At 37.8% G+C, this 27,794-nt stretch overlaps 8 protein-coding genes across 8 annotated transcripts in view; 2 read left to right on the forward strand and 6 right to left on the reverse strand.

Moving 5' to 3' along the window:
• LOC144642517 (uncharacterized) overlaps positions 1-27,794 on the forward strand; it is a 109,390-nt gene that overhangs the window by 62,368 nt on the left and 19,228 nt on the right. The window lies entirely within an intron of this gene.
• The window catches only part of LOC144641685 (putative skeletal organic matrix protein 8), a 37,716-nt gene that overhangs the window by 568 nt on the left and 9,354 nt on the right, over positions 1-27,794 (forward strand). The window lies entirely within an intron of this gene.
• LOC144640424 (putative skeletal organic matrix protein 8) lies at positions 1,488-2,949 on the reverse strand. Its single transcript, XM_078499579.1, has 2 exons — positions 2,932-2,949; positions 1,488-2,159 (listed from the first exon to the last, which is right to left on the reverse strand). The coding sequence occupies exons 1-2, from the start codon at positions 2,947-2,949 to the stop codon at positions 1,488-1,490; spliced, it is 690 nt and encodes a 229-aa protein (XP_078355705.1).
• On the reverse strand, positions 4,127-7,031 carry LOC144640431 (putative skeletal organic matrix protein 8). The gene is made up of 3 exons (XM_078499586.1): positions 6,975-7,031; positions 6,164-6,202; positions 4,127-4,798 (listed from the first exon to the last, which is right to left on the reverse strand). The coding sequence occupies exons 2-3, from the start codon at positions 6,179-6,181 to the stop codon at positions 4,127-4,129; spliced, it is 690 nt and encodes a 229-aa protein (XP_078355712.1). The 5' UTR covers positions 6,182-6,202; positions 6,975-7,031.
• On the reverse strand, positions 8,719-11,427 carry LOC144641683 (putative skeletal organic matrix protein 8). Its single transcript, XM_078500715.1, has 3 exons — positions 11,370-11,427; positions 10,212-10,252; positions 8,719-9,479 (listed from the first exon to the last, which is right to left on the reverse strand). Exons 2-3 carry the CDS (start codon positions 10,227-10,229, stop codon positions 8,799-8,801), a joined length of 699 nt encoding a protein of 232 aa, XP_078356841.1. The 5' UTR covers positions 10,230-10,252; positions 11,370-11,427; the 3' UTR covers positions 8,719-8,798.
• Positions 18,409-19,978, reverse strand: LOC144641684 (putative skeletal organic matrix protein 8). Its single transcript, XM_078500716.1, has 2 exons — positions 19,944-19,978; positions 18,409-19,238 (listed from the first exon to the last, which is right to left on the reverse strand). The coding sequence occupies exons 1-2, from the start codon at positions 19,959-19,961 to the stop codon at positions 18,570-18,572; spliced, it is 687 nt and encodes a 228-aa protein (XP_078356842.1). The 5' UTR covers positions 19,962-19,978; the 3' UTR covers positions 18,409-18,569.
• LOC144640457 (putative skeletal organic matrix protein 8) lies at positions 23,740-24,691 on the reverse strand. Its single transcript, XM_078499590.1, has one exon. It carries the CDS (start codon positions 24,689-24,691, stop codon positions 23,930-23,932), a length of 762 nt encoding a protein of 253 aa, XP_078355716.1. The 3' UTR covers positions 23,740-23,929.
• Positions 25,798-27,188, reverse strand: LOC144640473 (putative skeletal organic matrix protein 8). The gene is made up of 2 exons (XM_078499594.1): positions 27,171-27,188; positions 25,798-26,466 (listed from the first exon to the last, which is right to left on the reverse strand). Exons 1-2 carry the CDS (start codon positions 27,186-27,188, stop codon positions 25,798-25,800), a joined length of 687 nt encoding a protein of 228 aa, XP_078355720.1.

The raw sequence follows: 27,794 nt of genomic DNA on the forward strand, positions 1-27,794 counted from the left end.
TCAGGGCCTATAAAGAAAATTCATCAAATTCTCCAAATTAGTGCTATACGCGATGAATGTAGACCATATTCTTGGTTTACACATGACGTCATCAAAATTCTAAAATTCAAAATCGCGAGACCCCTGACTTTTTAACCTTCACTGCCTAATAGATGTCCAAAATATATATGTTATTGAAGGATTTCAGCTCGATTGCGTCCGCCGTCCATAAGATATATGAATTTCGGAGTTTCGCACCACACGACATCAAAATGGCCTTAACCCTATTCAGACCGGGGGGGGGGGGGGGGGGGGTGGGCTTTTGAGGCCCGCGCTGACTTTGAACTTTTATAACTTTTTTAAGGTTTAACCAAACGCTGCCAAACTTTCTGAGTTTTCCTAAAATTTATCTGGCAACAATTTGGTAGGGTTGGATGATGTGTCAGGAACTTGACATCACCATGGCAACGGCATTTTGACAGGCATGTTTTCCCAAATTTGTAATTTTGCGTGTTTCTGTTAATAAAAATCAACTTAAATGGAATTATTTTTACAGTTTTACGGGTTTAAAGCACATTTTTATTTATTTTAAGTACTTTGCAGTGATTTTGGGTGGTTTTCTGGCATTTTGGAAAAATTTTGAAATCCAAGATGGCGGATCCAAGAAGGCGGCTGTTTTGACATCATGATGTAATTGTCACGTGATGTGACGTCACCATCCCACGTGACGTATACCAAAAGAAAGAGTTTCGGACATACAATACATCCTATAAGTTTCATGAAGATTGCTTAAATATTCTGGAAGTTACATAGGGGGGGCTTCCGAAGCCCCCCCACGGTCTGAGAAGGTCCAAAAAAGCCCGGTCTGAATAGGGTTAATGGCTATCACGTACGCTTAACAAAAATGCCTTATCCTGTTATTTTTAACAATCTAAACAATTGAGGTTTTACGAGAAGTGTTTATGTGAATGTTTACGTGTTCATGAAGGTAAACTGACTGCTTTTTAAAGCAGAAGTAAAATATACCAGATGTTTTCGTTGATTTCCGACGGCCATCTTGGAGCCCTTTCACACGGACTCCAACATGGCTTCTCTATACTGTGCTCTCTAAATTTGTGTGGAGCATTTTGACGGTTATAACTCAAGTACGGAATACCGTACAGACCTTAGACTTGGACACGTTGACTATCTAGTAATTTTCTACAACCTGTAATATCCTTGATTCGTTACTGGCGTGACAGTGAAAACCAGCAATTGTTTTATATGGCGGAAAATACATTTTCTTTTGTTTTCATGTTAATTGGCCTTCGTGGCCTCGATCGCATCTGCAGAGGTCAAAAGAATTTTTGGATTAAAACGAGGCCATGAAGGCCAATTAACATGAAGACAAAAGAATACTGTTTTTTTTTTTGGCCATTTTGGAAAGAGGCGTATGGCTTAAAATAATAGTAAATCTGTTTTTTGTTCAATGTTATGATTTCTTTATTGACTCAGAGCTTTTTCTTTTTTCATGGAGAAATGGAGAAAATCAGGCATTTACAACACACTCGTATTTCCTGAGTATAAGGAAACAATTGCTCGTATCCCGTATGCGGATCACACTTTCCTGTCTTGTATAAAAACAGCTGATTCAGCACAGCACTCTTACACGTGCCGTACTGTTCTCGCGATGAGCACAAGCCTTCTTCACACGTGACTTCGTTAATGTATCTCGGAATCTTGTTGGGTCCCAGGTCCGTGACTGCAGGGCATTCAAGGCATCCGCCTTCCGTTATGTGACAGAGAGTGCGTGACTTTAGTATGCTCGGCCGCGTGGGAGGGCGAGATGGGAGATTAGGAAGGTAGAAGGCTTTATGTGGCGACGCGCTCGCGTTTGTAACAAGGTTGGGGAATTTACGTGCTTCTTCCCAAGTAAACGCCATATATTGGGCACTGTAGCCGCCATAAGACTGTGCTCCTGGCCTATAGCCTAACATTTGTATTATCTGAGCTTGGGGGTAAGGCTTGCACCATGGCTTCTTTCTGTGTCCTTTTCCGCGGCCTACTTTGAGTGGAAAAATCGACCAGTCCGTTTGGTTGTCATCTTTTTCTAGAGAACCAAACTCCTCTGGGACGGTGGGAAGACCGTTGACTGCTGTAAACTGCAGGCAGCTGATAACAGTCGTGATCGTCAAAGCAAGCTGCAAAAGAAAAAAATTATAAAGAAATTACAAATTAAATTACAAAAATAAAATGATCAAAAATTACAAAGTAATCCATTTACAAAATAGTATCATTTAAGGTGCGTGCGAGGCAAATTCTGCCCGAAATTCCTCGCATCCTTGTTAAATTTAATTGTGCAAAGGACTATTTTGTGTCGCTATATGCATTTTTTTAAATCTTGCCTGTTCATTACTGTCCATTCCTCTTTCTTCTTTTGCTTTCGCTTGTGGGACTAGTTGACTGCATTTAAGCCTGGTTTTCACTAGCGACGCAAGCACAAGCGCAAGGATAACAGCTCTTATTTCACCTTGAATACGGCTTCGAAGCAAGCAAAAGCACAAGCGCATTGCATTTTGATGCTTGTGCTTGTGCTTGCGATAAGCACAAGGACAAGGGTCAAAATTTGTCCTTTTTGCGTGTTTGCGCTTATGCTTGCACTTGTGCTTGCGTCGCTAGTGAAAATCAGGCTTTAATGTTCACAGGTGTGGCATTTTCACGTTTATATCGGAAGGTACTTGCTGCCATTAACTCTTTTAATTCTCGAAGTCCAATGGATTATAAACGCTGATGAGCGATGTTTATTGGCAAATTCCACTTGAAACGGATTTAACTTAAGAAATTGATATCAAAGTCCTTTTCTGAGGCTTAATGTCATTGACTTTAATAATTATTTGGATTACGGTAACATTATTTAATAAGGCCCCAGAAAATATTTTGTTTTTCATCCATTGAGAAGAGAAAGAGACTTACCAGTATTTTTGCGTCCATTTCAGGTAACTGAAATCTTTCTGCAATTAAAGCTAAAAATAAAACTTCATTTAGATTAATATTCAGCGCGGCAACTGTTTGCGAATTACGAAACCTTATTAGTTACGCCGTCTTTTCGTTAACGGAGGTGTTAAAAGCTACAATCCAAGCCAGAATATGACAACCCAACAAAGCATGGCCGCTTCCAATTTTCAGGATAACTTTCAAATGGAATTGACTACCTGCCACTTCGTGATTAAGAATATTACCTTCGAGGAGCTTTGACCCGAAGAGCGCTTTTTTCTTTATTTACTTGAGTCTTTCTGACTAAAAAAAGGTGTTTCAGCCTGTGTGTGCGCAGTGTCATTTTCTCAATTGTGGCAAAACAAATTTGTTTATAACAGTGCAAAGAACGTGTGAAAATGAAATCGAGAACATGTGTTCACTTACTGCATTTCCGGCTACATAAGATATAGATATGTGGTTCTCTACACATGCATACCGAATAAAACTCGCGAATCTCTGGATCGGAGGTCCGGGAAAATGGATATATTGTTAATTAAGGAGGCTCATAAAGTTTTCCAGCACTTTCGAGCTCTTATACTTTGATGGGTCAGTACTACAAATATTTATCAGTTGCTGCAGCAATTATAATATCCAACGAATGTCCAATTATTACTGAAGAAGTTGTGGCCATTTTCATTACGCCACTGCTTACCATAGCAACAGTAGGATCTGTTTATAACTCAAAAACGTGCTCGGTGACCCCATTTTTATGATGGAATAATGATCAGCATGTTAAGATACAACTTTTGGCAAAGTTTTTTAAAAAAATTGTACACGGGCTCAGAGCCACCTTAAATTTTCGAAAATTTAACACAGGAAACAAATATGCATTTGGAACATCGGTCAGTTCTAGCTAACAAACTGATCAGCGAATACTAATATTGTAAAATCAATTCCCCTACTAGGAGACCAGAAAGGGCTTAAAGGCTTAATGCATCATCAAATTCGATTCTCCCAACTAATACTAGTAAGAAAGGTTTGTTGGCATAAGATAACTTTACCCAATCACTCTCAAATACATTACGCCTTTACTTGTTTATTAATTGATTCAGTTTGACAAAACATGTAATCTATTTTTCTGTAATCATTAGTTTTTTCATTAGTTTTTTCGATCGTGTGTCATGTAAGCTCACTACCACACCATGCATTTACAGCACACTCGTATTTCCTGGGTATAAGGCTCCAATTCTTCGTATCCTGCAGAATCACACCGTCCCGTCTTGTAATAAAACTGCTGACGCATGATACCAGTTTTACAAGTACGGGTGGACTCTTTCCCCGAGCATGACAGTTGGCCGCATGTGACCTCGTTGATGAAGGAGGGAATCTTAAGATCACCCAGGGACGTGACTGTAGGGCATTCACTGCATATGCGCTTGTAACTACCGTCCGCTGTCTGGCAGTTTTCGCTTGACATCAGACTCTTCGGCTGTGAGGGAGCACGAAGCGGGAGATTGCGAATTGGGGAGACTTCTTGTGGCCACCAGCTGGTAGTTGAAACAAGGTTGGGGAATTTACGTGCCTCCTCCCAAGTAAACGCCATGTACAGCGGATTGTAGCCATAATGCGGCGCTCCGAGAATATTCAGCTTTGTTATTAGCTGTGCTTGCGTGTAAGACTTGCACCAAAATGGCCAAGCTCTCGGGATCTGTTTTTTTTGGGGGTGCGGTTTAAGCGGATAAACTGCCCAGGCCGTTTGATTGCCATCTTTTCCCAAATGACCAACTTTCCCTCCGGGAGTGACAAAACTGCTGACTTTTGTAACGCGCAGGCAGCTAATCACAGTCATGATCGTTAAGGAGAGCTGCAAACATGAAAATAAAGTGGATTCAAGGTATTTTTGTCATTAGAACTTTCAAGGTTACGAAGAGAATCTCGAGTCGAAATAAGCTGTTCATTGTTTAATATGCAGACATTACTGCCAATATTTTGACATCGGTTATTGGCTTTAAATTTAAGAGCATTTTCAGCATTCATCTCCTGTCATTAATTCTTTTCTTATTTTTTCATCTCCTACAATATAGTTAGGAGAGTTATAAGTAGTTCCTTAAAATTCAATTTTGTAATTATATTAGAGCACGGATCTCTGGAAGACCATCAATTGATGAATGTGATTCCGTGGATAAATAAATAAGTTTCTATCTTGACTCTTTTTAGGTCTGTACTTTCTTCTTTTCGCTCTAATTTTGCCTGAATGAAGAGTTAACGACAGTTATTAAGCTACATCAGTCTTACAAAGCTACATCTGTGTGACATTTTCATTGTTTTCTTAGTATGCAGTAGCTAATCACCGTGCTGTTGACAAAGCCGGAAGACTGACAAGAGTAAATTAGCATCCATAACAAGGGCATGCTTTACTGGCTAACTCCGGTTGAAACGGATTTCCACTTCAAAGATATAGTCCTGCAGTAGTAATTTCTTAACCCTTGATATGCTAAACCCGGATTTTTCCAGGATTTGGAGGAATGGCCATTCCACCACTTATGACGTCACCAATTTACACGTCAGCAGATTTTTGTGATGTGCTCATTATAGAGTTTGGATAGATCTTTCCACAGGAGTGTCCATCTCGAATATTGACTGCATTCCGACAGAGCTAATCGAAAAAACCGTCATCAGGTTTTGTTGTAAAATTGGTGCTAAAACAGGCCAATATACCCGCACTTGATCATGGTCTCCTTTCCAGGGATTTCCATTGATTAAGATCAAAAATTTTCAGGCCAGTAGAAGGGGTGCACAGAGTAAAAGATAGAGAGAATAAGAAAGCAGAGAAAAACGAAAAGGAAAGGAGCAAGGAAAAAAATCAGAACGGTTCCGCAAAAAAAGGTCCAAATTTTGGCTTATGCGCATGCGCCAAAATAAAATATTGTACATTTTTACATGGAAATTTCATCAAAAATTTACTGCAGTGTCAGAAAGTGCATTTCTAGCAAAGTTTAGATAAATTTAAGACCGTAGAGCTAAGAAAATTTAATTAACGGTTAAAAAACGTGTTTTTGGAGTAATTTCAGCATATTAAGGGTTAAGCCATAATTTCATTAACTCTAAAACTAATTGTAACGATATGTTTATTTTCTTCCGGAGGTACTCCTGCCCCGGAAAATGACTAAGTGCTTTTTTTTTACCCATTAGTTTTGTTAACGTCTGCAGAGAAGAGAAAAGTACTTACCAGTATTTTAGCGTCCATTTTCAAGTAAGTGAAATCTTGCTGCAAAAAACAAAAGGAAGCTTGATTAAGATTAATTTTCAAAGCAGCAACTGTTTGCTAAGATACTTTATAATTAGTTAAGCCACGCTCAGTTTTTTCATTAAGGGAGGCACTAGAAGCTTCTTTTGCGAACTTTATTGGTCAGGAATAATAATCTACAAGCTTCAGTCTGAGCAATCATTAACCGTTTTCAAGGTGACATTCGAAAGCAATTGACTAACGCAGTTGGGTCAGAATGCGACAACCTAACAAAGTACGACCTCTCCCGTTTTTTCAGGATAACGCTCAAAGGGAATTGGCAACATGTCACTTCGTGATCAAGTTAGTTACGCTTCACATAAATTGCATAGAACTGAAGTAAGCAAAAAGCGAATATCAGTTATATAATTTGAGTTCAGAATCACGATACAAAAGGTTTGTATAATTGCTTTTCTTTAGTAAAAGCAATTGAAAGATGCCTGGTTAGAATTTGTAGACATGGACTAAAATATCTCAGCATCCAAATGAGTTCGAGTTTGGGTAGCTGTCTTTTCGTACGGTTAGGCACGAGCTGTTTTAAAATGGCGCTGAAAACGTTTTCAAAGAAGCTCTCGTGTTGATTTTCCAAAGCATAGAACAAAACTGAGGGCTATAAGATTAATATTAAAACTAAAGCTGTCCTACGTTTCGATGTAACAACTTAAGTTAAACGTCGGACAACTTTAGTTTTAATATATACTTCTACTGAAGTTTTTCAGTAAACCGTTGTCTATAAGATAAAGCTTAAAAATACCTTTCAGTTTCAATATCGTTTGGTCTTCTTCAGTGCAGTTCAGTCAGTGAAGCTTCTGTCCTTCACAAGTTCCACCTTGACTGTACTAACCAGAAAATTGTCCTGTATTTATACTGCATTAAAAGCATAGTCATCCGCCCGGAAGATTACTCTCAACATAATCTCCAGGGGCCATTTCGACAAATGGCATCTGACTGTTCTTTCTACAGTTATGAACATGTAATTACATAAAACGCACTTTCATTGGTCGTGTGGTCGTTTGGCAAAAGGACATGTAATCTCTGATATGACGTGTTTGTCCATTTTACTGGCCTTATTATATAAAATTAATAGAAAAAGGCCATTTCTTGTTTACATAACTTGAAACAAACACTCGAGTCAGTTTGACAGAATCAGGCAATAGTATTTCATATGTAAACTCGAGCTTATAGTTCCCGTTTGCATGAAACTCGGCACAGGTTCGCTTCTACTATCCATGCATAAATTTTCGAATTCTAACAAACTTTCTATTGCAAACAAGCGCGTCATTTTCTATTTTTCTAAATATTTGTGTCGTGAAAGACAAAAAATTTTACAGACAAGTAAAAGATCAACAAAGAAATGGGCAATATTACAGTTTCCTTTTTGCCATTATCTATTCGATCCTCTTTACCAGAAATAATGCTATATGACTGTAATTTCCGGTCAAATTTCCTTTGTATGCAGTTAATGTTCCTGTTTTCTTGTTGTTGTTTTTTTTTTTTTAATTTTTGCTGAATTTTTAATTTATTGGACAGAAAGTACATAGTCTTGAAGTCATCTTGATGGTAATCGATAGGTGAAAACTTGATGATCAATTATAGTATTTTGAGTCTAATAACCATAAAATATGATTTAGTGAATTTTTTTTTTCAGAAGGCTTTTTATGTTGTCGAACTGGTCAATCAAAGTCAGCTAATTAAAGATGCATAAATGAGTGAAAAATGGCCATTTTTGCAAGGGGTCCCATAAATTGGAGGAAATAAAATATTTTAACTTTATGTTTTGTCACAATTAATAACTCATCATGCCCAACATTTGTGCCAAGTTTGAACGAAATTTGTGATTTGAGATGCATCACCCCCTGCCTGGTCCTCACTTGAACATGCCCTTAAAATACTTACAGATTTTAATGGAGCAATCACTGAAAGCCCGAAGTTTTCCAATTTCTTATTAGCCCATTAGCAAAAATTCGTTATCTATCAGAAGGTGCACGAATAAGGTAAATTTTGTAGAGAAAATATTGGAAGAATTTTGCCGCATAAATTTCTTTAATACATCATTATAAATTAACCCATTTGTACAGGAAATTGCAAGACAAGCAGGGTCCCATGTTTGATGTCATACTCCAAACCATCCGGTCTGGATGTCAAGTATGGCATTAACTGTAAAAAAGCTACTTGAGAATTCGAAAGTCATTGCATTAGTGCTAGGATAGCAAACAATTTTGGCTTTGAGAGGTCTAGCCGGCTTTTTGAATTTTTGTTTAAACGTTTCAAAACAGTAAAGTAGTAATCCAGAAGCCCACATCTTTGGAAAATATTGAAAAGTCATAATAGACAGGCCTGGGGTTAAAGAGATTAAAGGATTTAAAATACAACATCAAATTCTCCCTTCTTTTAAAAATAAGAAAGATATGGAGACCAATAAAGAGAATTTTTATCTTGACTTCAGGCCACATTACACAAGCTTCATTCTCACGACTGTTGCCATTTTACCCGTTTATTAAAGTGACTCGTTTTACATGGCATGAACTCTACTTATTCCATCAGTTTTCCTTCTGCTTTTCTATAAACGTTAGTAGACTCACGGGATCACCATGCATTTACAGCACACTCGTATTTCCTGGGTATAAGGCTTCAATTCCTCGTATCCCGTATGCGAATCACACTGTTCTGTCTTGTAATAAATCTGCTGAAGCATGATGGCATTTTTACACAAACGGACTGACTCTTTCCCCGAGCACGACAATTTTCCGCATGTGACCTCGTTGATGTAGGGCGGAACTTTATCTTCACCAAGTGTCGTGACTGTAGGGCATTCACTACACATGCGCATAAGTCCACCGTCCGCTGTCTGGCAGTTTTCAGGTGACGTCAGACTGGTCGGCTGTTTGGGAGCATGAAGGGGCAGATGAGGAATCGGGGAGACTTCTTGATGCCACAGACTGTTAGTTGAAACAAGGTTAGGGAATTTACGCACCTCCTCCCAAGAAAACGCCATGTACCGTCCATTGTAGCCGCCATAAGACTTTGCTCCTAGTTTATTTAGCATTCTTTTTAGTTGTTTTTGGGTGTAAGTCTTGCATCGCAGTGGCCAATGTCTCGGGCTCTGGGTTTTCTGGTGGGTAAGCTTAGGCGGAGAAACGGTCCAGTCCGTCGGGTTATCATCTTTTTTTAAAGAACCAAGTTCCTCTGTGGCGCTGGGAAGACCGCTGACTGTTGTAAGCCGCAGGCGGCTGATAGCAAGCAGGATCGTTAAGGAGAGCTGCAAAATGAAATAAATGGGGAGCATATCCAGTATTCATCTCCTGTTTAACAATCCTTTTTTTCATTAGTTATTCATCTCCTACAATAAAGTTGGAGAGTTTCAAGTAGTTTCATCGTCTTCCGGATTCTTATTCGGTCTACTTCCTTCTTTCCGCCCTAATTTCGCCTGAATGACTAGTTAACGGCCTTTAAAAATATATAAGTTACATCGGAGTGGCATTTTCATTGTTATTTTAAAACGCATTAATGTGGTTACCGTTGCGTTACCGTACGTTGCGTTACATCCGGGTTCGTTCTATGACACGTAATATCCCCTAGGGAATCGCACGTGCGAACTTGTGGAGTTTTAGTTTTAGTTTTTGCAGTGTATGGACAAACAGTTTTTAAATGTGCCTTTGCACGTTTTGTGCATCCTTTCTTGGACTTTGACATTGTAAGGAACAGCTTATATATGGAAGCTACAATTAATTACCATGCTCTTAAAGTCCTCGACAAAACAGTAGAGCAAATGGATTGACCGATTAAGTAAACTTAAGCATCGATAACTAGGACGTGTATCCAGGTGTACTTCAAAGATATAGTCCTGGAGTAGTAAATTCTTGACCCTTAATCTCGATTTCTCTAAAACTAATTGCAACGATTTATTAATTCCGCCCCCGGAGGCCTTCCTGCCTCGGCAAATGACTGCGATTGTTCCCCATTATTGAGAAGAGAAGAGAAAAGTACTTACCAGTATTTTAGCGTCCATTTTCGCGTAACTGAAATCTTTCTCTAATTAACAAAAATAAATGTTTATTTAGATGAATATTCAAAGCGGCAACTGTTTACTCGAAAATTTTATTAAGTATGCCACACGATTTTTTTTCGTTAACAAAAGTGGAGAAAGGTACAATCTGAGCCATAATATGATCTGACAACCTTACGTATGGCCGCCGCTCCCAAATTTCAAGATCACGACGTTAAAAGCTTAAGGGAATTGACTACATGCAACTTTGTGATTAACAATACTACCTTGGGGAAGATGTGGCAAAAGAGCATCCTGTTCTTTATAGACATGTTGCATAAAGGGCACCCAAATTTGAATAATTGTACTGTTCAAATGCAGTCGCCATTTATCCAAAAGGTCAATTAACTTGAGTCTTTTTTACTGTAAAAATACCTTTTGGCTTGCGTGTTTCAAGTGTCATTTCGCAATTTTGGCAAAACAAATTTGTTTTTAACCGTGCGAATGAAAACGAGAAAATGAAAACGAAAAATAAATAAAGGTTACTTGTGGTAACTTCGGTATCATCGTTATGTCAATATATGGGTTCTCTAAAATTGAGGTTCCTTTGGCTCTTCCCATTGTTTGATTCACTGAAGTAATGACAACATCTAAAAGCGAGCCATACTGTAAAAAATGAAAACTGTTCGATTGGTAAAATATGGATAATTTAAGTAGAAGCTTTTAGTCTTGGTACTTTAGTCCCCTCTTGACTTATACTGCAATTGTAGCAGATAAATTGAATTTATATGTATTTGAAGTAAACAAAAAAGCGAATAACCGTTAATTTGTATTGCTTAAGACCAGAGTTAAAGATAAAAAAAAAAGGTTTGTACAGTAGTTGCTTTTTTGATAAAAGTAATAGAAAGGTGATTAGTCAATGTACAAGAAGTTAAGCATAAATATCAGCACTCGACTGAGTTCGAGTTTCAGTAGCTTTCTTTTCGGTCCGTTAAGGACGAGCTGTTTGTAAAAAAAAAAAAAAATCGGTCTTAAAAAACCTTTTAAAAACAATTTTTAAAATGTCGATGGCAAAAGTTTTCAAGCAGCTCTCATGTTCAATTTTCCAGCGAATAGGACAAAACTGTTATCTTTTTATATTGCAAAAAATATATTTTAAAATACCTTTCAGTATCTTTTGGTCTTCTTTAGTGCAGTTCAGTCAGCAAAGCTTCTCTTTTTCACAAGTTCCACCTTAACTGTGCTAACCAGAAAATTGTCTTGTATTTATATTGCATTAAAAGAATAGTCATCCGGAACAATCCTTTCAACATAACCTTCAGGGGTCGCTATATTTTGACAAATGGCATTACTGTTCATTCTGCACTGTGACAATTTTTTTTTTTTTTTTTTTTTTTTTTTTTTTTTAAAAATAGCAGTTTATTTATTAACAATGACAATACAATACATTACAATACATAGCTTACTTAAAAAAAAGCATTATTTAAGTTAAACAGAGGGCATGCAAAAATAAATTGATAAATAAATAAATAACAAAGAAAATAACAAAGAAAAAAAAGGACAGAGGAAAGGTAGCGTGGCTGACTATTTTTTTTTTTTTTTTTGGCCTTTTTAAATACTATATTTAATGTTGAGGGTTACAGCTGTATCTGTTTCTTAGATTTATGCTTCTCTATTTGAATTTTGCTTGTAAGGATGGCCATGAAAGCTTCCCAGTAGTACTCTTCTTCTTTTCTAGAGGCTGTGTAAATATAATGTTTTGCGATAATCAAGCAGAGGTTTAAACCAAGTCGACGAGAGAAGTCATTGGTAACACCGTATATAATCATGTTTTCATCAAGAGTTATTGGCTCAGAGTTTTTGGAATTCCACCAATTAGTATAGTGAGACCAAAAACTTTTAACGTTCAAACAGGTAGCAAAAAGATGAGTAAGTGTTTGTCTGTCAGAGCATAGATGGCATTTATCTGTTTCTTTCAGTGCATCTCTAAAAAGCGTTGAATTTGTTGGCAAAATATGATGAATAATTTTAAATTGAAAGATGGCAAGTCTGGTGTCCTTAGTGACTTTGAAAGGAAGGCTATAAATGAGTTGTATTGTTTTCTCATTCAAATTTGCTTTTACCATCCTTTTTTCAGCAGTAGGTGTTAAAAACTTTTTTTTAACAAGGAATTCTGTTGCCGATTTGCAAGAGAGCTTATTTAAAGGTATTCTATCGTTATCTTTACCATCCAATGGCGCCTGGATATTTCCTTTTAGGATATTAATCCATTCTCTAGGGATTGCGTGGCATAAGCCATGATACGTAAGAAAGTTAGCTTTGATTTTAAATCTAGAGCAGAACTCAGAAAAAGATAGAAAGGCGTTGTTTTGGAAAATGTCTTTGATTCTAATGACTCCTGCTGCGTGCCATGTTTTGTAATAAACAGAAAATCCTCCAATTTTAATGAAACGATTATTCCAAATAACTTCATTCAAAATTTGCTCTTTGGTGTTAGGAGAGATACAATTTATTTTGCCCCAGGCGAGGAGAGCTTCTGAGTAAAAAGCAAGTGGCATTTCAATTTTAAGTGCTTTTAAGTCGAAATTACATTGAAGTAGAAACAAACCTCCGACATCCCTAAGGTAGCTCAATGGTATGTGGCCCCAACTTGAAGTTTCTTTACTGTCGTTAAGTCTTTTTATCCAGGAAACTTTAAGGGCTTCGTTGATTATTTCGAAATCAGGCATATCCAGTCCACCTTTTTCTTTCGGGCCGATCATAGTCTTTTGTTTTATTTTAACTTTCTTGTTCCACACAAATTGGGTAATTGCTTGATTTACCATTTTGACAAATTTCGAAGGAAAGGTGAGCACCGATGTGATATATACAAGTTTAGAGATTGCGAGCGATTTTAGAATCGTTATACGGCCATATAATGTGAGGTTTCTAGGATACCATAAGTTGAGAAGGCTTTTCATTGTGTTCAGCTTTTGTTCGAAGTTTTTCTTGTAAGCAACTTCATCATCATATGAAAAGTGAATACCTAATGCGAGTATTGAATTGGAAGGCCAAGCTATTCCGAGGGGTTCCGTTGTATTACTTCTGTTCGCACCTAACCACAATCCTTCAGTTTTGCTTTTATTAATCTCTAGACCTGAGCATTCCTGAAAGTTTGACAATAGTTGGAACAAGTTTGTTGCAGATTTTAAGTCAGAAACAAAGACAGTTGTGTCATCGGCATATTGAGAAAGCTTGAATTCTTTGTTATATACATTAATTCCTTGAATAGATTTGTCAGTTCTGATAGCATTAGCTAGAATTTCAGCACATAAAACAAATAAAATCCCCGAGAGTGGACAGCCTTGACGAACGCCCCTCTCAGGTTTGAAAAATTCAGACGCATATCCGTTGTTTATGAAGCCATTGGAGCAATCCGTATAAAAGGTTTTTATCCACTTTTGAATGCATGGACCGAAGTTAAAAGCTTGTAGGGTTTTATGAAGAAAATTCCAGTCGACAGTGTCAAAGGCTTTCTTAAAATCAATGAATATAGCCAGCCGAGGGATGTCTTTTAATTCAGTTACCTTCATGATATCCATAATAAGCCTAATGTTTTGACCAATATAACGGTCTTTGACGTAACCGGTCTGATCATCATTGATTATTTTGGGAAGAACTTTTGAAATCCTATGAGCTATGGCTTTAGTTGCGATTTTGTAGTCAACATTAAGTAGTGTTAGCGGTCTCCAGTTTTCAAGATATAATTTATCTTTACGTTTTTTTGGTATAACTTTGATAATTCCTTGCTTTTGTGTTATATTTAAGTGTTGATGTTCGAACCCGTAATTTAAACTTTGTACCAACTCTTCACCCAGCATCGGCCAGAAGTGTAGATAAAACTCTACTGAAAGTCCGTCGCTTCCAGGGCATTTGCCCTTGGCGCACTGCTCTAAAATGTGAAGGCATTCTTCGTTAGTAAGTGGGTGTTCTAGCTCACTTTTTCCAGTTTCATCTAGCTTAACAAGATTAGGATCCTCAAAGAATAGTTTGTACTTCGAATTGTTGCACGGCGCTGCAGTATAGAGATTTTTATAGAACATCTTTCCTTGTTCTAGAATTTCCTTCGGAGAAGTGATTTCTCTATCGTCGTTTGTTTTCAATTTTGAAATATGCGTCTTGCAGTGCTGTCTTTTCTCTAAATTCAAAAAATACTTAGTGTTTTTTTCGCCTTGTTCATGCCAGCGTGTTCTACTTCTTATTATTGCGCCTTTTGTTCGATACTCCGCAAGCACATTAAGTTCAGCTCTAAGACGATAAAGTTTTAAAATGTTTTCTTTTGATCGCTCCGTCTTCAGCAAGTTCATCAAATGATCAATTTGAGTTTGAAGGTTTTTTTCCGTATTTCTGCGTTCTCTATTTTTCCGTTTTGTATACTGGACACAGAAGCCTCTCACTTCCATCTTTATCATGTCCCAGTAAAGACCTTTGTCCTCTAGATAATAGTGCTTTGTTTTAAAATCGGGTATCTTGTTAGAAAGTTCCTGTATGAAATTTTCATCACCCAGCAGGGAGTTGTTTATTTTCCAAAAACCGGGGCCTCGTTGAATATATTCTTTTGATTGCAGATTAAGAATAATTGCAGAATGATCAGACAATGTGTAATGAACAATTGTAGAATCTTTCACAGAGTTTGACAAGTCTTTTGAAACCAGCCAGTAATCCAGCCTGCATTGTACTTTTAGGGAATTGTTACGCCACGTGTATTGTGACTGATTGGGGTGTTGACTCCTCCATACATCTTGTAAATTGTACGTTTTGCATAAATTATTGATCTCGCTAATTACTGCTTTTTTCCTTTCAATAGAAGTTCCGCCGGTTTTGTCTAAAGGTGCTAGGGCGCAATTGAAGTCACCCCCAAGAATAATTTGCATATCAGCGTATTCTCGAAGAGTGTCATTGAGCTTTGAAAAGAATATTTTTTGACTGTTATTGTCGTTTGGGCTGTAAATATTGCAAAGTAAAAACGTAGAATCATACAGCGAGACTTCTAGCAGTATATACCTTCCGTTTTTATCAGCTATAGCGTTTTTAATGCAAACATCTAATTTCGGATTAAAGAGGATTGCAACGCCTTTGGAATGATTTGTCCCGTGACTGAAGAAAAAATTCCCTCCCCATTCTGATTTCCACACTGCTTCTATATTTTCCGTAGAGTAAGTTTCTTGAAGAAAGATTACATCAAATTTATAGTTGTGAAGCCATCTGAAAAGTTGTCTCCTTTTTCTTGTTTGGTTTAAATCTCTTGCATTGAGTGAGCAAAACGAAGCTTTAAACGGTGTTGTCATATCCCGTGATTGTGTAATATTTTCTTACCGATTTGAGGGAAGACTTCATGGTAATCCGAGTTGTGATATTTGAACATATTTCGATTTTTGAAAAAATAGTGCTATTCTTGCAGCTTGACTTTAGAAATAGGAACAAGGCATAGTTGTATCTTACAAGATTGATTAAATATAGTTGCTTACTTGTAAGTGTTACTGTATTTCTAAATATTAGCCAAGAAACCTCTAGAATAAATATTAACAAACAAACAAAAATTCTAAAAACTACAAAAATATCGGACACACGCGAGCGACTGAAACGTGCCAGTTTGTGAGTAAACTAGCGTAGTGAACTACTTTGCCGACTAATTGAATAGTGGAAACCACGAAACACATAAACAGCAGCGTTAAACTTGAATACACGGCGAAAAGCCAAAATAAATTTACAACTATACACTAGCAAACAAATAAAAGAAGAGCTTATGTAACTTGGAAAAAGAAATAACGAATGCAAAACAGAACCTACGGCACACGGACAGTATCGCACTACGAACTACTTTACTAACCGAATTAGTAAAGGATGCAAGGAAGCCGAAAATCTGAAATCTAAATGTAAATGACTCCTTGAGTACGTATCACCTTACCGTGCAAGATTGATTCTGGAAGCCGTCTTCATCAGTAGTAACTAGGGACAGCGAATCTTATGAAGACAAAATTTTAGCGTAAAATGGGAACTTCTCAGTTTCAGGTCCGCGATATATTTGTCCATTAACAATAAGTTTGTCGACGTTGAAAGCGGCTGGAATCTTTTGCTTTTTGGCGTTTTTCAGGACCGGCAGCAGAGCTTTTCTCATTTCATCTATCTCCTTCGGGTAGTCGTCTGCGACACCGATCTTTAGCTCAGAGTCGATGTTCTTTACGTGTTGAAAAATACTCGTCTTATCTTTGTAGAAGCTCAGCTTTGCTATAATGGGTCTTGGTTTGTCGCTAGGCGTCTTCGAGGAACGTTTAGTGGGTATGCGGTGCACTCTTTCAAATTGTAACTTGTCAACAACTTCTTCTGTCATTTTGAGCTCATTAATGAGGAGTTGTTTTAGCACCTTTTCTGTTTCATACGAATTGTCTGCTGCTTCTGTTTCTTGGACATTGAAGAATTTGACATTGCTTCTCCTGGACTGCGCCTCGATTTTAATGTTCCGTGCCGTCTGTTTCTGCAATTGCTGGTCAACGGTGAGCAGCTGGGCTTTCATGTTATCTAATTCGGTTTTCATTTCTTTTTGGATCTTTCTCAAATCCTTCGCTTCGTCAGTAGCCCACTGCAGCGATTTCTTCAACTCTGCATTTTCTTCTTTTAACGACGCGAATTGGGCGTTGAGATCCTCAACCAGAGGGCAGAGGGAAAGCAACTTATCGAGCTTCAGGTTGATTTCATTCAGACGTTCATCGTACATGTCTTCATTCATCGTACCATTTTCATCTTGCTGGCCGCCATATTGGTCTTCCATGAAAGCGGCGTCGGTCGACTCGTCGTCTGTCTTGGAGCTGTTTTCCCTCTGTCGTTTTCTACTTCGTTCCTTTTTTGATTCGTTTGGCTTTTCGCTATCCTTATTCATTTCATTTATTCAGCTTCGAAGAAAACGATGACTTATTTCTCCGACATTTGGCGGAGCGTCGCAAGACGCGTCCGTCCACTAGCACGGCACGTGACCACGGGACAATATCTGCACTGTGACAAATAGAGAAAACTAATGTTGTCTTTTTGCCATAAACGTTTCGATTCCGCCAACCAGAAATAAACCTATATGAATTTATTTTGCTTTAAAACAATTAAAAAAAACTAGATTTCCGGACCAATTTCCTTTTTGTGTATAAAACGGCAGTTAAGTTACATGTCCCTTTCTTTTGTTGCTGTTTGTTTTTTTAAGTTTGTTTTTTATTTTTTTGCTGAATTCATAACTTCTTGGACAGAATGTACATTGCCTTTACGTCATCGTGCACTGTTAGTGAAAACGTGATGCATTTCACCTGTACAGAAATTACTTCACGTCAACATGTGGATATCTTTTCTAATAGTTATCTATGGAATATGCATGAATACAAAATACAATAGAGAAAATGAAGATTTACCCATTTGCACCTTAATTCTCAGAAAATTATTAATGTCATACGCCAAATTACGCGGTCAGGATAATGAGTAGATATTGAAAGAAAGTTATCGTATTAGCGAAACTCGTTGTCAATAGAGATAGGATAGCAACCAAAGGCGACTTCGGGAGGAAAAAAATTGATGTTTTTCCCAGCATGCCCGAAGAAGCGCCTTTTCAACTACCCCCCCCTCCCCCCTCGGGAGGGTTACTCAATGCAGTGGACTATACGGTGAGGCTCCGCCCGAAAGGCACACCTTCTCCAGGCTGTAGGTATATTAAAGAAAAGGGACTTTACGAATTGGAGTATACATAAAAAACTGTCCTTTTATGAAAACAAGCATTTTAATGAAAATAGGGTCGGGGCAGAGGTGCTATGATTGCTGATCTTACGATTGATTTCAAGCAAATTATTCGTGATTCTTTTTTGAAAGGGTGTTCTTTTAAGCAACATAAATATCGAATGAAATCAGATAGCATTTGTTCGCCTTTATCCGCCGTAACATGGTAAACCAGCTTTAAAACAAAAACACCAAACTTCTCTTTAAGAGACCAAATCCAACATCAAGCATGTACATGGTGGTGGTCATGAGCAAAAAGGAAATTGTCATGACAAATCATCAAATTCTCCCAACCAATACTACAAGAAATGTATGGAAAGCAGTAAGGAGAATTTGTATGTTGACATCAGGCCACATTACACAAGCTCTACTTTCACGTGTTACCATTACATCTGTTTATTGAAATGACCTGTCTTACACGACGTGAAATCTACTGATTTATTATTCTATCAGTTTTTCTTCTACTTTTCTACAATCCGGTTTGTTAGGTCACATAACCTAAAATGACAGTAAGTTTGCTTTTGTTCAATTTTATGATTCTTTATTGCCTGGAAACTTTTCTTTTTCGATCAACATTTAAATGGAGAAAATCATGCATTTACAGCAAACTCGTATTTCCTGGGTATAGGGCTTTAATTCCTCGTATCCCGTATGCGGATCACACTTTCCTGTCTTGTAAAGAAACCGCTGATTCAGCACAGCACTCTTGCAGCTGCCGAGCTGTCCTCCCGATGAGCACAACCTTTGTTCGTCTTGTTCACACGTGACCTCGTTGATGTATCTCGGAATCCTGTTAAAGCCCAGGAATGTCCCTGCAGGGCATTCCTTACATCCGCTGTTCGATGTGTGACAGGCTGTGCTGGAGGTCAGTGTGCTGGGCCGGGTGGGAGCGCGAAGAGGGAGATAAGTAATGTAGGAGATTTGACGTTGAGACGCACTCTCGTTTGTAACAAGGTTGGGGAATTTACTCGCCTCCTCCCAAGTAAACGCCATGTACTGTCGACTGTAGCCTCCTCCAAGTTGGTTCAGCATTATTATTAGCTGTGCTTGCGTGTACGTCTTGCACCATAATGGCCAAACTCTCGGGATCTGGGATTTTTGGGGGAGTGGTTTAAGCGGATAAGTTGCCCAGTCCGTTTGGTTGCCATCTCTGTCTACAGAACCAAGATCCTCTGCAGCGATGGATAGACCGCTGACTGTTGCTAACCCCAGGTAGCTGATAACAGTCGTGATCGTTAAAAAGAGCTGCAAACATATAGATTGTAATAATAATAATATACGCCTTTTAAACCGCAGACGGTAAAAATAGAAATTGAAATGGATGTGAATATACGGCTATTTTTTTAATGGAACGTTCAAAGTTACCAAGATAATTTGGCCCTGTTACAAGCAGTTTTTTATACACTACCCATCTTTTGCAATTGGCTTAAAAAATATCAGCTCCTTAATTCCTTCTCTCCTGTTAAACAATTCTTCCGCTTTCGTTCCTATTTCTTCTCTTGCAAGACTTACAATACAGTTAGAAGAGTTTCAAGTAGTCTTTTTGTTCTCTTCTCTTCTCTTAGGTCTACTTTGTTCTTTCTCCCGTAATTTCACCTGAATGACCGGCTACAGCCTTTTATCAATCTTATACTGAGCTGCATCTGTGTGACATTTTCATTGCGTGCATTAATTACGGTTATCTTATAGTTCTCGACAAGACAGTAGTACAGTTGAATTAACCGATTGAATTAAATTAGCAGCGATAACCTGGGAATGTTTCCAGCTGAAACGGACTTCTACTTCAAAGATGGAAATTCCTTGAGGCTCAATCTAATTTACTCTCAAACGTATCGTAACGATTTTTTTATTTCAGCTTCGGGGATACTCACGCCACTCTTCGGAAAAAGGCTTACGATTTGTTTTTTCTCATTATTGTTCTTAATATCTTCAGAGAAGAGAAGTACTAACCAGTATTTTAGCGTCCATTTTCAGATATGCGAAATCTTGCTACAATTAACAAAAAATAAAACCAGGTTAGATTAATAGCGGCAACTGTTTGCTATTAAGAAACTTTGTAATTATTAATGCCACACGCAGTTTGTTTCGTTAATGGAGATGTTAGAAGCTACACTCTGGGCCATCCTTTTCAAGGTCACTTTGGTATCACCGTTATGACGTTATTAAGCCAGTGAATATGGTTCTCTTAAAAAATAATGGATACATTAAAGATTTTAGTCTTGATACAATAGCCCTTTCTATACTCAAGCGGCACGTGTATTTATGTTGAAATGAATTTGAAGTAAGAAAAAAGCGAATAGCCGTTAACTTTGTACAGTTTGTGACTAGATTTAACCTTAAAGAAAAGATTTGTTCAATAGCTTTTCTTTAGTAAAAGCAAAAGGAAGGTGATTAGTCAGTATACAAGTACAAAATATCTGAGCAGTTGACTGAGCTCGAGTTTGAGGAGCTTTCTTTCAGCCTATTAGGCATAATCCGTTTTAAAATGTCGTAAAACGTTTTGAAGAAGCTCTCGCGTTGATTTAACAAAGAATAGAGCAAAACATCTTCTTATGTTGCAAAGATTAAGTCTTAAAATACCTTTCTGTTTCAGTATCTTTTGCTTTTCTCCAGTTCAGTCAGTGTAGCTTCTGTTCTTCACTAGTTGCACCTTGACTGTGCTAACCAGAAAATTGTCCTGTATTTATACTGCATTAAAAGCATAGTAATCCAGAGGAATCCTTTCGTCCTAATATGTCGGGTCCGCGACATTTTGACAAATGGCATCACTGTTCATTCTGCGCTGTGACAAATAAAGAAAAACCAAGGAAAATGTAATTTCTGACGTTTGAATGAATGAATTAGACAGAAATTACTATTCTGACGGCACGATTGAGAGGTTCGCGGGTTGTTATGGGATGTCTAGGTATATATAGGTTTTGGCGGGAGATTTAGGTCATTCTACGTCGTCAGTCCTCGTCTTCGCTTGCTTTTCTTTTTTCTTTAAAGTGTTGTTTGTTCAGCTTTTGTAACTAGTCTATTGAAAAATGCTCTAGATTATTTAGTACCCTTTCTCTCGGGGTCTCGTGCTGCTGCATTAGATAAGGAATACGTTTCCACTTATTTTTGGCCACTTCTAAAGGGTGGTTTTTAGTGGTTTTTCGTATCTGGCGTAGCACACAACTTAATACTCTTAGAACGAACTGTTGTTTTTTGCTAGATTCAAGATTGTTATCAGGATGCATTTTGCATCAGATGACTAACTGACACATCCTCAATAAACTCTTTACATTGAATGTCTCGTGTTAGTGTAGTCAGAATTGGACAAAATTGCAATGTTGTCTTTCTGCCGTTAACTATTCGATTATGTCAACCAGAAATAAACCTAATAACTGCATTTTGCTTTTAAACAATTTAAAAGAAGTCGATTTCCGGACCAATTTCCTTTATGTGCATAACAAAGCATTTAAGTTACAGTTGAGCTAATGTTCCTGTTTGTTTTGTTTTCCTGATGTTTTTGCTGAATTTGTAATTTCTTGAACAGAAAGTACATAGCCTTTACGTCATCGTGTATGGTAAGTGAAAACGTAATGCGTATCACCCGTACAGAAATGGGGGGATTAGAAATTACTTCAGGTCCACATGTGGATATCTTCTCTTAATAGTTATGTATGGAAATATACATGAATCAAGAGAAAAAATACGGTAGAGAAAATGAAGATTTTGGAAACGTAAAACTTTTAATACATTAATGCCAATTTACCCTTATTTGCACCTTTCTCAGGAAATTGCTTAATGTCATGCGCTACATTATGTTGTCAGAATGATGAGACATTGAAAGAAAGTTAGCTCTTATTAGCAAAATTCATAGTCACTGAGATGGGTTAGTAAATAAAGGCTGCTTAAGAAGGAAACATTTTTTTTTTAGTTTGCCCGTTTTGGCCTTTTTGCTCAAACAGCAAGTAACTCCGAACCCCACTTTCCTTGGAAAAATATGTTTTTGTCATAAAACCGTTAAAAAAACAGAGTTTGAAGATGTAGATAAAAAATTGTGAGAAAAAAGTGCAAACAAATTATTCTGAAATATTGTCTAATAATGGACTTTGCAGTGTAAGGGATGTAAGGTCACAGGTTTTAAATGTTCATACAAGAAATCATGGGAGACCCAGTCTAAAACTTAAAGTAATGTCACATTAAAGTTGCCTTCAGCTTCAGCATGAAAAAGATAAGGTTAAATTGATGATAACATTGACTCGCAGTGAATTTTCTTTCGACGTGAATTATCACTTTATTTTAAGAACTTTTAATGCCGATTTTAGGAAAGTAAGAAGTATGTAATAATGTCATAAGAATCAGGGCAGAGCCAGCATTGGCTGCTGGGGCGAATGCCGTTTCAGTTATTACGCCGCAAAACAATGGAACGGACTTCCCGAGAACGTACGCTGCCTAGCTGGCACCAAAGATTTTATACGCAACATTCGAAATTTAACGTTTTAAATTGTAAGTTTTTATTTTTTAGGACTTTTTATAGCGATGTTAATCAATCAAGGGTGTTTTAATTTTTTTATATTTTTAATCATGTTAATTATATTATCTATAGTAGCTAGCATTTATGTATGTAAGTATGAGAAAAGTAAGGATAATTTCTTTGTTGATATACAGTATGGGGCCCAGTTCTCGGCCACTTTTGACGTAAACTTGTATTTCTTACCTCAGAGGACCCGCAGGAACTTGAAATGTCGCCCAGAGCTAACTACATTATTCAGCTTTTTGTTGTAAAGCTATCGACCGGTCAATAATTAATTTGCCTGAGCAATAATAAAAATAAAAGCTTCGTTTGTGGGCCCAGTTCTCGGCCACCCGGACCCAGTTTTCGGCCACCAAAAAGCTTGTGCGGAATATTCTGTATAAAAAGGCTCAATTAATTTCTACAGTCATAAAATCACTCTGTAAACTTATTTATGTTATGTCGATCCCAAATTATTTTATGAGACTTTGTTTTACTTTGGAAAAGAAGGTTTTTAACGCGCCTTGTTGCTTGCCTATGTGCAGGGTCTGGCAAACCCGCAGAACTACGTTGTGTGACCAATGCATTTAGATGGTTTATTTTGCAGTGAAAAGGTCTTGAAAGAGTTAGGTGTTGGAGAAATAATAGAAAAGACAAAAGTCAGCTCAAAACTTAGATATTTAATTGAACTTTATTTTTAAAACATTTCTTTCTTTCATTATTGCTGCAGCAGATGAAATTATATTAAAACAAAAGCACTAAACTGTGATAGCGAGCAGGGTGGCCGAGAACTGGCAAATACGCAAAAGTCGCACGAAAAAATTTCGAAGTAAATTAAGACCAAAATATACAGCGGTTCAACAAAAAGTTAACTTAAGCAGAAAGCTGAATTATTCTTAGTTTTATATGCCAAAAATTAGCTCGTTTGGTAGGGGCTCACGGACAAAATACAAATTTAACTACATCCATGAATTTTAAGGAGCCGTATTAAAACAAACAAGTTTTCGAAAAAAACAAATTCACCTACCTTCGCATAAACTCGACGTGTGAGTTTTCTATAGCGAGTTGAAAGATCAAACGCAAGATACTAAGATCACAAGAATCAGTCTATCGTTTGAAGGAAAAAACTGTTTCTTTTAATTCAACTGTGGCGTGAAAAAATGCGTTGAACACAAAGTGGCCGAGAACTGGACCCGGCTGAGAACTGGGCCCCATACTGTAACTGTGATATCAGACCACATTACACAAGCTCCACTCTCACTTCACTGTTTTATTAAAATAAATTGTTTTTACAATTGCAACAAAATAAAATATATGTTTACTGTATCATATTCTTTCTGCATTTTTGTATATAACGGTTAGTAAACCAACAAAACTTTAATAATTTTATAAATAGTAATTTATTTCACAATTTCCTTACTGTGTAACTCAGTTCTTTCTTCATTCAAAGTTAACTGGGAAAGACCAGACATTCACAGCACACTCTTATAGACTGTGTGTAAGGCAATACTTCTTCGTATCCCGTACGCGGATCACACCTTCCTGTCTTGTACAAAAACTGCTGATGCATGACGGCATTCTGACACATGCCAATCACTCCATGCGAACACGTGGCTTGCCCGCAAGTGACTTCGTTGATGTATTTCGGAATCCTGTCGTGACCCAGGAACGTGACTGCAGGGCATGCACTACACATGCGTATTAAACCACCGTCCGTTGTGTGACAGTTTGTGCGTGACGTCAGAGTGCCCACCCGTGTGGGAGGTTTATAGGGGAGGTTGCGCTGAATCGCGGAGGCGTTCAGTGGTGACGCACCCACAGTTGTTACAAGACTGGGGAATTTCCTTGCCTCCTTCCAGGTAATCGCCATGTATCGTCGATTGTAACCGCCATACGAGCTTGCTCCTAGCTTAGTGCCGAGTTTGTTGAGCTTTCTCACAAGCTGTGCTCGGCTGTAAGACTTGCACACTTGGCGTTTTCCGCGGAGTAGTTTGAGCGGTGAAATCGTCCAGTCCGTTTGGTTGCCATCTGTTTCCCAGTCAGCCCCAGAACCAAGTTCCTCTGTGGCGGTGGGAAGACCGCTGACTGTTCTAAACTGCAGGCAGTTGATTACATGAGCTAAAGGTCCTGTTTTTTTGTTGTTGCTGTTTGCTTTATTAATTTTTTTTCTATATTTTCGCTGAATTTGTAATTTCTTGGACAGAGAGTTCATAGCCTTATGTCATCGTGTATGGTAACAGTAAGTGTAAACGTAATGTGTGTCACCTGTACAGAAATTACGTCAGGTCAACACGTGGATATTTTCTCTTAATAGTTATCTATGGGAATATGCATTAAAATACAATAGAGAAAATGAAGATTTTGGCTGTATAAATCTTTTAATACATTAATACCAATTTACCCATTTGCACCTTAATTCTCAGAAAATTATTAATATCATACGCCAAATTACACGGTCAGGATAATGAGTAGACATTGAAAGAAAGTTAGCTAATTAGCAAAACTCGTTGTCATTAGAGATAGGATAGCAACCAAATGCGACTTCGGGAGAAATAAAATTGATTTTTTTCCCAGCCTGCCCGAAAACGCGCCTTTTTAACTCCTCCCCCCCCCCCCGGAGGGTTACTCAATGTAGTGGACTTTATGGCGGGGCTTCGCCCGAAAGGCACATCTCTTCCAGGCTGTAGGGATATTAAACGGTAGGGATTCTACGAGTTGGAGTTTTCAAAATTGTCCTTTATATGATATCATAATGAAAATAGGGTCGGGGCGGAGGTGCTATGTTTGCTGATCTTACGATTGATTTCAAGCAAATTATCCTGTTTCTGTCTTGAACAGGGTGTTCTGTCAAGCAACATAAATATCGAGTGAAATCAAGAAGCATCTTTTCGGGTTTATCCCGTCACATGGTAAACCAGCTTTACAACAAAAACACGCAACTTCTCTTTAATAGACCAATTCCAACATCAAGCATGTACATGGTGGCGGTCATGAGCAAAACGGAAATTGTCATGACAAATCATCAAATTCTCCCAACCAATACTACAAGAAATGTATGGAAAGCAGTAAGGAGAATTTGTATGTTGACATCAGGCCACATTACACAAGCTCCACTATCACGTGTTACCATTTCATCTGTTTATTGAAATGACCTGTCTTACACGACGTGTAATCTACTGATTTATTATTCTATTTTTATTCTTCCACTTTTCTACAATCCGGTTTGTTAGGTCACATAACCTAAAATGACAGTAAGTTTGCTTTTGTTCAATTTTATGATTCTTTATTGCCTGGAAACTTTTCTTTTTCGATCAACATTTAAATGGAGAAAATCATGCATTTACAGCAAACTCGTATTTCCTGGGTATAGGGCTTCAATTCCTCGTATCCCGTATGCGGATCACACTTTCCTGTCTTGTAAAGAAACCGCTGATTCAGCACAGCACTCTTGCAGCTGCCGAGCTGTCCTCCCGATGAGCACAAACTTTGTTCGTCTTGTTCACACGTGACCTCGTTGATGTATCTCGGAATCTTGTTAAAGCCCAGGAATGTCCCTGCAGGGCATTCCTTACATCCGCCGTTCGTTGTGTGACAGGCTGTGCGTGAGGTCAGTGTGCTGGGCCGGGTGGGAGCGCGAAGAGGGAGATTAGTAATGTAGGAGATTTGACGTTGAGACGCACTCTCGTTTGTAACAAGGTTGGGGAATTTACTCGCCTCCTCCCAAGTAAACGCCATGTACTGTCGACTGTAGCCTCCTCCAAGTTGGTTCAGCATTATTATTAGCTGTGCTTGCGTGTACGTCTTGCACCATAACGGCCAAACTCTCGGGATCTGGGATTTTTGGGGGAGTGGTTTAAGCGGATAAGTTGCCCAGTCTGTTTGGTTGCCATCTCTGTCTACAGAACCAAGTTCCTCTGCAGCGATGGATAGACCGCTGACTGTTGCTAACCCCAGGTAGCTGATAACAGTCGTGATCGTTAAAAAGAGCTGCAAACATATAGATTGTAATAATAATAATATACGCCTTTTAAACCGCAGACGGTAAAAATAGAAATTGAAATGAATGTGAATATAAGGCTATTTTTTTAATGGGACGTTCAAAGTTACCAAGATAATTTGGCCCTGTTACAAGCAATTTTTTATACACTACCCATCTTTTGCAATTGGCTTAAAAAATATCAGCTCCTTAATTCCTTCTCTCCTGTTAAACAATTCTTCCGCTTTCATTCCTATTTCTTCTCTTGCAAGACTTACAATACAGTTAGAAGAGTTTCAAGTAGTCGTTTTGTTCTCTTCTCTTCTCTTAGGTCTACTTTGTTCTTTCTCCCGTAATTTCACCTGAATGACCGGCTACCGCCTTTTATCAATCTTATAAAGCTGCATCTGTGTGACATTTTCATTGCGTGCATTAATTACAGTTTTCTTATAGTTCTCGACAAGACAGTAGTACAGTTGAATTAACCGATTGAATTAAATTAGCAGCGATAACCTGGGAATGTTTCCAGCTGAAACGGACTTCTACTTCAAAGATGGAAATTCCTTGAGGCTCAATCTAATTTACTTTCAAACGTATCGTAACGATTTTTTTTATTTCAGCTTCGGGGATACTCACGCCACTCTTCGGAAAAAGGCTTATGATTTGTTTTTTCTCATTATTGTTCTTAATATCTTCAGAGAAGAGAAGTACTAACCAGTATTTTAGCGTCCATTTTCAGATAAGCGAAATCTTGCTGCAATTAACAAAAAATAAAACCAGGTTAGATTAATAGCGGCAACTGTTTGCTACTAAGAAACTTTGTAATTATTAATGCCACACACAGTTTGTTTCGTTAATGGAGATGTTAGAAGCTACACTCTGGGCCATCCTTTTCAAGGTCACTTTGGTATCACCGTTATGACGTCATTAAGTCAGTAAATATGGTTCTCTTAAAAAATAATGGATACATAAAAGCTTTTAGTCTTGATACAATAGCCCTTTCTAGACTCAAGCGGCACGTGTATTTATGTTGAAATGAATTTGAAGTAAGAAAAAAGCGAATAGTCGTTAACTTTGTACAGTTTGAGACTAGATTTAACCTTAAAGAAAAGATTTGTTCAATAGCTTTTCTTTAGTAAAAGCAAAAGGAAGGTGATTAGTCAGTATACAAGTACAAAATATCTGAGCAGTTGACTGAGCTCGAGTTTGAGGAGCTTTCTTTCAGCCTATTAGGCATAATCCGTTTTAAAATGTCGTAAAACGTTTTGAAGCAGCTCTCGCGTTGATTTAACAAAAAATAGAGCAAAACATCTTCTTATGTTGCAAAGATTAAGTCTAA

This window comes from Oculina patagonica, chromosome 2 (assembly GCF_052425735.1).
Source record: "Oculina patagonica isolate OP01 chromosome 2, crgOcupat, whole genome shotgun sequence".
Taxonomy (NCBI): Eukaryota; Metazoa; Cnidaria; class Anthozoa; order Scleractinia; family Oculinidae; genus Oculina; species Oculina patagonica.